Source organism: Toxotes jaculatrix, chromosome 7 (assembly GCF_017976425.1).
Source record: "Toxotes jaculatrix isolate fToxJac2 chromosome 7, fToxJac2.pri, whole genome shotgun sequence".
Taxonomy (NCBI): domain Eukaryota; kingdom Metazoa; phylum Chordata; class Actinopteri; family Toxotidae; genus Toxotes; species Toxotes jaculatrix.
In genome coordinates this window covers 9,196,522-9,206,661 of record NC_054400.1, presented here as the reverse complement: position 1 = coordinate 9,206,661, position 10,140 = coordinate 9,196,522, and the positions used below count along the sequence as shown (strand labels likewise).

At 42.5% G+C, this 10,140-nt stretch overlaps 1 protein-coding gene across 1 annotated transcript; it reads right to left on the bottom strand.

Annotated features, from left to right (window-relative positions):
* Positions 1-1,567: 1,567 nt before the first annotated feature.
* Positions 1,568-8,916, bottom strand: prr16 (proline rich 16). The gene is made up of 2 exons (XM_041042868.1): positions 8,782-8,916; positions 1,568-2,434 (listed from the first exon to the last, which is right to left on the bottom strand). The coding sequence occupies exons 1-2, from the start codon at positions 8,914-8,916 to the stop codon at positions 1,568-1,570; spliced, it is 1,002 nt and encodes a 333-aa protein (XP_040898802.1).
* Positions 8,917-10,140: the final 1,224 nt, after the last annotated feature.

Here is a 10,140-nt window from a genome sequence, read left to right as displayed (position 1 = left end):
TTTGATTTTCTCAGCCTTAACCTCTATGCTTCCCACCCCCACAACTATGCGTGTATTTACATATTAAATGTTCTGTACACACACACCTGCCCCTTACACGTCTTTACTTTTCTGTCCGTTTCCTTCTTTCTTTGCTAATTTTTTCAGTTTGTGTTATAATATTTTATGGTGCACAAGTCCACAACAGCTGTTGTGTTCACTCATGAAAATCAATTGTAGCTCATTTCCAACACTGAAAATAGGAGAACAATATTATTTTTTGTGTGTGTGTCTTGTTTTCCACCTCATGCTGCTCAATGTGCCTTAAATTGCCCCCCAGGGACAAATAAAGTTCTCTGACTCTGAATCTGAATCTGAGTGTGAATATTCATAAGGACACACACCAAATCTCCAGTCTCAGGTCTGGTCCTCCCAGTACAGGTCCGACGAGACAGTCCATAATACTGAAGATTGATGGCCAGTTTATAGTTTCTATGACAGCTTTGCTAAACATGTTCATAACAGCGTCTGTGCACAAATTATACCAGAAAATGATATACAATATTTATCAATTAGAATTTAGTGTAAAGCCATCAGGAGGCACAAATCAAAATGGCAGTTTTGTCATCTAACACTTCACTCTCTCTTCCCCAGCCCACCATGTCACTCTCTTCTCATTTTCTCTCCCTTCCTCACTCCTACAGTCTGACACGTCAGCAAAATGGGACTTGCAGAGACAAGCGGCGATGATGGAAGAGGAAGAATGAACTCACTTGCCAATCTCGCAACCCTAATTATTCATCTGGATAGGCTTGTGTCAAGGTATAGATGCCACTACCTCTCTGTAGTGACTTTTATTTGTCTATTCTTTAACAGCTTTTACTCGTGTGTGCGTGTGTGTGCGTGCGTGCATGTGTGTGTGTAATAAAGAGTTATTTAGGTGTCAGTGTATGGGAAGATCTTTAGGGCTTTGGATGAAATCTGAGGGAAGCGGGTTTTCTTGTTTCAACCAGAAGGACATGAATTAATCAGAGCCCTCTCTCAGAGAACTTCCTGAGTTTGAGACTCGTTAGTACCAAGAGCTTCCAGAAAGACACAGATACAATTTAGTTTTAGTGTTGTCAGCAGTCTTTCGTGAAAATTTTAAAGTCCCTGTACATTTTACACTAAATGCTCACTGCCTACAAACACATTCTGCACACATATGCCCATGCACCCACCCACAATTTTATACACTCGTGAATATACATAAACAAATACTTGTATGCAGACAGACTCACAGATATGCGTCAGTGCATGCAATTGCTCTTTTTTTTTTACATCCCTTTCTCTTCCTGACAAACACACTCATACATGCACAAACACTCACCGCTTCTTCCTGATCACTCTGTGTACGAATCAGCGCCCATGGCAATGCCTTTCTCTTTTTTCCACTCACTTTATCCGTCCTTTTGTTTCATATTTCCCAACCCTTCCTCTCTCTGTGTGTATAATCCAAAGTTCAACTGGAGAAGAAAGCGCTCTTAAAGTAGAAAACACTATGAATGATTCAAGAATGTTTAAGTTAGACAGAACAAGGGATTCGGTGTCAAACCGTGGTGGTAGTTGATTTTCGTAGGATTGTTTTCTGGGGCTTGAGGGAAGGCGGGTGAGGAGGCACACAAGGTGGAGTGTTTGCTGTTGGAGGGAAACTGTGGCTGACCGGGAGGCCACCGTTTTCCAACATTAGATCATGAGGAAGAGCATGAGGTGGAGGAGGTGAGGAAGAAGAGCAGCAATGCACTGGACTGAGCCTTAAGTCGTTCAGCTCGGCCTGTAAGTGTAGTTCTGTGTCATCTACATCATATTGGAGGTCACAGTCTGGGCAGTAACCGTGGTACTGGACCTTCTCACTAAAACGGACACGCTCCCTCTCACGAGGCTCCCTTCCAGGGGCCTTAGGGCATTTGTTCTTTTCGTGACGGAGTAGAGGCATGGGCCTGGGTAATGTAGGAACAAGCCCCGACTCAGGGATCCCGCTGTCACTAGAAATGAAACACGGTGTGGAGGAGAATAAATCCCTGTTTGGTTTCAATGGGAAAACCCCACCATTCCTCAACAGAGACCCGTTAGCCTTGGATATATTCCCTGATAACACTAATGTTGGATGAGGCAGATTCTTAATGTTGTGATCCTCGGCTTTTAGCGGGGTAAGTCTTGGTGGTGGAAGGGGCGGATGGGGTTTCTTGAGTACAGTCAGTACCGCAGGAGGATTAACAGGGCCCGGGATGATGGGCGCAGGTGTTTTAAAGATGCAGTCGTCTGGGAAGAGCTTCATCTTCTCTAGGCTGGAAGCGGTCGTGGTGGTGGTGGTGGAACTCGAGCTGGAGTTAAGTGTGTCCGTCTTAGAGCTGTCTGTCAGTCCGTCCTCTTCCAGTTGCAGGTCACAAGTCAGAGTGTCAATCTCATGAACAACCTGGTGACAAGAAGAAGAAATGTCACTATGACAGCTGAGGTCAGGAATAATAAATAATGTAGCATGAGAGGAGGAAATATCACCTACAACAATCAAAGCTAAAATAACCCACACTATGACAGTGGTAACTGGGAAAATAGTGATGATCCAAATAGGAGCTTGCTGGGCAAGAAAACAAAATGAAAAATTTGTTCTAGTAAGCAGTTAATGTCTTTATCTCCTCATGTTTTTACTAAATGAATTTAAAAAAAACACATTGTATAAAATTTAAAGATACACTTTGAATTATGAGTTTAAAAATTGATTAAGATATCACTATGACAACCACGCCAGGGAGAAAAGAAATATCACTACAATTTATGGGAATAGCCATGAGCCTGCCAGACTCTGACTTACAATGATATACTACAACAATCCCATGCACCATCAGGAGTGAGAAAAGTAACAATACCAACCATATGCTGTAAGCAAGACACACGAATACAAAAGCAGTGTCAGGAATAAAAGGAAAAGACACTGTCTACAAAAGAGTGCAGCGGACAAACACAGGGATATAAGAAATAGAAAAGGGCACAAATATATGAAAATGTGCAATAGACTGTGTCAAGTATCCTATTGGGAAAAAAATAGCATAAATGCTAAATATTCTGTGGAAAATGAGAAAATGAGAGATTGATAGGAATCTTTGAACTTTAGCAAAAAACAAGCACAACTACGCCAGGGAGAAAGTAAAAATCTCACACTGAAACAAATGCTGAGAGGGAAGAGCCATTTCTACAAACAATAATGCCATATTTCTCAGCAACAGCACAGGAAGCAATCCATCATGGCATGAATTAATTCCAAATAGGCAACCTTGGTGTGACAGAAAGACAAAGAAACAAACAGATATTGTACAAAAAGCAGAAGACATGCAAAATCCCATCAGAAATCCACCCTGCAAGCAACACAATCTGAAAGAGCAAACACTGTTGCAGTGGTGCAATAATGTACACAGTGTGCCAGGGTGGAAAAGAAGACATAAGAAATACAGTATGACACAGCCCATTGAATATTTTTGTAAAAGGAATAGGGCTAAACAAAAAATTTAAATACAATTTAAATATTTTAACGAATCTGCAATCTTGAACTATAAGATCATTTATGAATATAATGCACTTTAGATGATTACATGATTATAATGGGGGGCAATATGACAAAATTGTAATAAAAAGGAAATGGAAGAAATGCTCTGCTCTGCACAGTAGAAATAAATATGAGATTCTGTCTCAGGACCCTGTGTAGACAGTAAATATTTAGATCCAAAGATACTTCCTTTGTCCTCAAAGAGGAAATTTGTTTTCAGAGCCTGCATAGATGTCTGGTAAGATTCTCAGTTATCCAGGTCATGGTTATTCAAGAAGAGCTGAATCGAGGGCAGCTGGACTTGTTGGTAGATACTTGAAGACATTTCAGCTCTCATCCAAGAGGCTTCTTCAGTACTGGGAAGTCAAGTTCCCCTCGATTCAACTGTTCTTGCATAGACTGCATAGGGAAATATTAAAGAACAGTTGCAGCAGAAATTTGGTTTGGTGGCACTCTAAAGGCAACAATACTGGAAATAGTTGTAAAGATGCAGCAGCACAGCTGAGATAATACATAAAGCATAAACACAGTGCATAATTTACAGACATGCATACACTCTAACTGTACCTTCAAAATATGCTGAAAAACAAAGTCTTTCAAAGCATGATGTTAAACTGAACTTGATTCAATATCCAGCAATCAATATGCACTAGTGTAATAGGCAAATAATGGACTGGCTACATAAGTAAATAGCGATACTAGTGCCACAGGGTACTAAGTGAAATGCCTCTGGTTGTGATCTCCAGTCTGCAGTGCAGAGACAATAGGTTGGAAGGACTGAAATTACATGCACACATAATAAACAATGCTCAAGGAACCATTATCTTGGGGGAATAAATTAAAAAAAGTTTAACAAAGAAAATACACATGGTGCTAAACTCTTCTGTGAACAAATAAATTATATTCAATAACACAATGTCCGTGTTCTTCAGCCATTTCCAGAATTCTATCCAAAAATATTCCCTTTGGAGAAGAGTTCCTTACTGGTTCTCTTATTATTGCACCGATGCCCAGAACTAAAGTGCGGTGTTGGACATTTTATTTTTGGCTGCCTTTGTCATTAGCGATGATGAGGAGGCTAGGGAGACTTTGCATGCCTGCTATGAATGCATTGATGGGGAACGTTCACAGATGGGACCAGTCTGGCAGGAGGCTACCCATGTCATCACTGACTGCATCCCTTTCTGTGAAGACATGATTGTCCCGACAAAAACTGTTCAAATCTTTTCAAATAATAAACCCTGCATCACAAAGAATCTGAGAAACACACTTAATCTGAAGAAAACAGCCTTCACCTCTGGCAATAACACTGAGGCCAAATTCATTCAAGCGAGGCTAAATAAGGAAATAACAGAGGCCAAAAGAGCCTATAAGGAGAAGGTACAGAGGCTCTTCCAAGAGAGCAAAGGCAGGGATGCCTGGAAAGGTGTTAAGACACTGGCTTGCCTCCCAAATAACCGACCCCCTTCCTACCTAAGACCGGAGGAACGTGTGGAGAGTGCAGAGAGCCTCAACAGATTTTACTGCCGGTTTGACAAGCACAACTTTATACAGGAGAGGGAGGTGCTGACCACCAAGCTCTTGTCAAATACACTTACTAACACCACCATAGAGTTTCACCTAGGGAATACTGAAAGGTTGCTCAGGAGGATAAATCCTAATAAAGATCCAGGTTCTGACAATATCAGCAGACGTGTATTGAAAGCTTATCATAAGCAGCTGGCTGGGGTCCTTTGTAATCTCCTCAACCGCTCACTCCATACCAGCCATATGGGAATGTTTCAACATCTGTCCAGTCCCCAAGAAAAGTAACCCCACCTGTTCATCGCCCTGCAGCTTTAACATTGCTGGTGATGAAGAGATTTGAAAGGCTCATTCTACCCCAGCTACAGCGAGAGGTTTGTGGGCTCACAGATCCACTCCAGTTTGCCTACAAGCAGCAGAGAGGTGTGGATGATGCAGTACTGACTCTAGTGCGCCAAATCATTTGTCAAGATGGTTTTTGTGGTTTTTCTCAAGTGCATTTAACACCATGCAAGCTCGCCCAATGGGGCATAAACTTTGTCAGAGGAGTGTCAGCCCCCATCTCATAATCCTCATCCTCTCCTTCACATACAGACACCAGATAGTCAGATTCAAAAGCCACCACAGCTCTCATTTCACCAGTTCTATTCAATCTGTATACAGACAACTGCAGGAGCTCAGATCCTGGGATTCTGTGCATCAGGTATTCTGATGGCACTGTTATTATTCATATTACTAACTCCAACAGCCGCATTGGTAAGAATATCCACAATTTTGCAGGGTGGTGTGAGAACAACTATCTGGACCTAAATCTCAGCAAAACTAAAGAAATGCTATTGGATTTCAGGAGGGACTAACCCACTGCCCTGACTCTGAAAGTAAATGGCCAGTCAGCAGAGCACACTGAGGATTTTAAATACCCTGGCACTACCATGGATCAAAAGCTCACCTTTAAGGCTAATGGTGAGCTGATACTCTCTCAGTGCCAACAATGCCTGTTCTATCTCAGGAAGATAAGGAAGCTCTAGTTCCAGCCATCAGTTCTGTAGACGCTCCACAGAACTTTTGTGGAATCCATACTGACCTTTAATATTACCGCATGGTTTGGAGGGATGAGCGCTATCAACCTGAAACCCCTCATCAGGATTTTGAAGATTAGCAGCAAGATCATCATGTGTGAACAGGAGCCACTCAGCATCATCCATAAGAAATGGGCAGTAAATAAGGCCTCACAAAAGGCTGAAGACGTCACGCAAACCTCCAGAACACATACTACAGCCTCGCGTCCTCCAGATGCTGATATAGGTTCCTGCACCTCAGAACCAAAAGGGCCACAGCTAGTTTTGTTCCTGCCTCCATCCAGCGACTGAACTTTTAACCTTCCCCATCCCCACCTGTTCCCTAAAGGGAGTCAGTCAGTTTTCCTCTCCAGGAAACTGACTGGTCAACATGCTCCCCCACAGGCACAGGCACACACACACATACACACACACCAGCATTGCTACTAGCACCGTTACTGCCTCTGGCTTTTATCCTATGTTCTTAACCTTGACTTTGTGTCTTAAAATGTGAATTTTATTGTGAGTTTTATGTGTCATGGCTGCACACAATAAGTAGGTAATCATGGTCATGACTGGGCTATGATTGTTTGTGATAGCTGTATTTGTCTTTTTTGTTCACTGCAATTTTTTTTTATTTGATTTTGATTGAGGATCCAGCAGTCAGTGAGTCTAAAGAAAATCTAATACATAATGAGCTGAGTTCATAGTACCATATAACTGAAACACTGTTGAAACATCCTGTAAGGAAAATCCACCATCAGAAAAGTAATGTTAAAGTATTTTCCTTTACAGCATTCATAAAATAATTACTACACTGACAATGTGCTAAATGCTCATTTTCTGGATTAGCAATGCTTATCTCAGAGAACCCAGTACATTAGCCCAGTGTAAAACACTACTGCTATCATCTAAGGGTTTGAAATGCATGCCCAAACAGTGGCTTGAGAGGAGGCTAAGAAAGAAATGAAGAGAGAGAGTGATGAGGAGCGAAACAAAGAGTAAGAAAGAATGACTGAAAGGAAGAGATAAATAGAAAGACAGAAAGCCAGGGAAGAGAAGGCAATAGAGCTAAACTCTCCATGCAGTCTTTAAATGGATAATTTGTTGGGACACGCACAAGAGGTAATACCAGTATCCCAGTGTGCAGGCCCTGCTGTAGGCCAGGCAGCTACTGTGGCTGTGCCAAGCATCTGGGCAGGGTCCCTCCTCAGAGCCAGGCTCGGCTCCAGCCCCGTTTGTGAGTTATAACAGATAACTGCATTTCAAATGGATTATACCCCAAACACTGGCTTTGATAGTAACACCCCCTTGAGGTATGTGTTTAATGTGTGTGGTGTCAGAATAACTGATCCTCTACACAATTTCCTGCAAGCAAAAAAAAATAGAAGGAAAAGAAAGAGGGCACATCACAAAAAATAACAATAGATTACAATGCTTTTGTCTTTTCATTTATCTCTGGCGCCTGCTGTGAGACATTGTAAACTGCTGAAAAACACAAAGAAGTCTAATTCAGCTCAAGTTGTGAAAACAGAGTAAAGGGAGCAGAGAGGCAGGAGACAGATGCTGTGTCGACTACCCATCCATAATGTAGGAACCAGAGGCTGTATGCAATAGGGTTTTATTAGACTGACAGCCTGTCATGTTAGGGTGAGGTGTTTGGCACAGCAGGCCGGATGCCTGGTGTGTGGCCGGTAGAGGAATGTAAACATAAAAACAGGTTAAGACTGCAGAGGTGGCAGCAAAGGATTCAGTGACTGGCAAAAGAGGAAATACTGATATGAAGCAAGCGCTGTAACATGAATGAAAAAAAAAAATCTCTGCACAGAGGTGCTTTTAGATATTCTTGGCTCTGAGAACAACTCGCTGTAAATAAAAACATTAGATATCCTCATATAATGTGTGAATCCTTCAGATACTCCCCTACTCCCATTCAGCAACCCTGTCTCTGCATCACTGAGATTTGAATAGCCAATCAGACAGCTGAGAGTTTTGATCTTTAACAAGGACTCTGTAGAGAGAGGGAAAGGAGAAAGAAAGCAGACAACAAGAGATAAAGAAAGGATGAAGATGAGCAGCTGCGATAAATACAGACATGCGGTGAAAGATAAGACAAATAAAGTTGAAGATAAAGAAACAGGGAGACACCACGAGATACTGAGAGAGATGAAAAGTGAAAAGACAACTGCTCTATTATTTGGCAGGAGATGATTCACAGCAAACAACAGTCAGCATTAAGATGATGAAATGCAATGCAAAGGCGCCTTCCTGGTTGAACCAACTTGTCCATTAAATATTAATTGTGATTAAATTTTTCTCACTTTCATCAAAGCCTGTGAGTCAGGGCGAAGAAGATGTCCTGTCATTTCACACCCCACATCCTCCTGTGCCAAATGTCTTTCATATTGGAGATAATGATCACATACATTAGTGGGTAGGGAGAGGAGCACGGTCTGTATGTTGGTGTGTGTGTGTGTGTTGTCATAGCGTTTTCCAGGCCCCAGTGAGATGGACATCAGCCTCGCATCTCTTCTCAGACAAGAATGCTTAGAAAGAGCATCCTCCAACCAAGCCTGTGGAACTACTGCAACACATGGCAGACTAGTGCAAGGCGCGTTATGGTGTTTCCCGTTCATTTACCTCTTTGAGCTCTTTGGCTACATCCTTGAGGTCTCCCAGGATGGTTTCCAAATTCTCCACGATTGTCTTGATCTCCTTTTTCACTTGTACTTTGGAGACTACTCCTTCAGCCTCTGCATTTGGTGTCCCTGACATTCTTCGGTTTATGGCACAGTCTATTTCATGGAGGATCTCGGGTCAAATCCTTTGGTCGCCACGCTGCCACTTTGCCAACGCATTTTTATTCAGTCCTCCGCTCCGTTTTACTTTTGCTCCTACATCACTGCCAGGACGGAGAGAAGTGGCGTCGGACAGCGTTGTATATCTACCACTAGGCATGCGCAATAGAGCGTAACACAAAAAATAAGGGTTATGTTAAAATATTGTATCATACTGTCTGAGAAACCGTCCACAGGTTTGTGCACTTTACACGTTTATGTCCAACAACAACAAAAAAATGACGTGCCACGAATATCCCTCACGTCGAAAGAGCGCTAAATTCAACATTTTACAACAAAATGACCAGCAAGAACGCGTTAAAATATGTGTTAGCTGTGGTAAATAAAGAGGAGAGCAGAAAGAAAGAGTCCGTCTAAGCCGTCACACCGTCGGTCGTTGTTGTAATTGTCCATAATCCCAAGGCATCGGCAAAACGGTAATGCACTACCCCCTTTTTTCTCAAATAGTATGCAATTCGCCTCGGAAAGCCGACAGGTACCGACACCCCAGAGGCGCTCTCCAGCGAAAAACACGCCGTCAGTTTCATCCTGTCTCCATCGCAGCCTCCTTGGAGAGTCTGAGCAGCCAACGTCCGGGAGCAGAGGATGCTCGCTCTCTCTCTCTCTCTCTCTCTCTCTCTCTCTCTCTCTCTCTCTCTCTCTCTCTCTCTCTTACGCGGCTGCTGTTAGTTTGTTCCCATTTCATAACACAGGCATGCCGAGGAGGCATTTAAGAGGTCTCTTATAGTGTTATGACCTGAACTGCTGTATTCATGGACGGATGATGAGAAAATGGGCCCCTGGGTACAGACAAGTAAGAGGCCCCCCATCCCTCCTTTATAAGATTTGCAAACTAAGACACAAAATTAGTAAATAGCGTGCCGTTTATAATCTTCTTGTGTCTCTTTGTGGTCGTTTTCTATCCCTTGTGTTCATTTTGCATCTCTTTGTAGTTGTTTTATATTTCTTTGTGTCTTTTTGATGTCAAAACTTTGTATGTACAAACTTGGCCAATAAATCTGATTCTGATTCTGATTCTGATTTTGTATGCATGTATAAAAGTGGCACCCTGATTCAGGGTGGTGGCTGGCTTGGGAGAGTGTGGACAACCGGCCCATCTCCCAGCATGCACCACAAGCATGCATGTATAACCTCCTGAGAC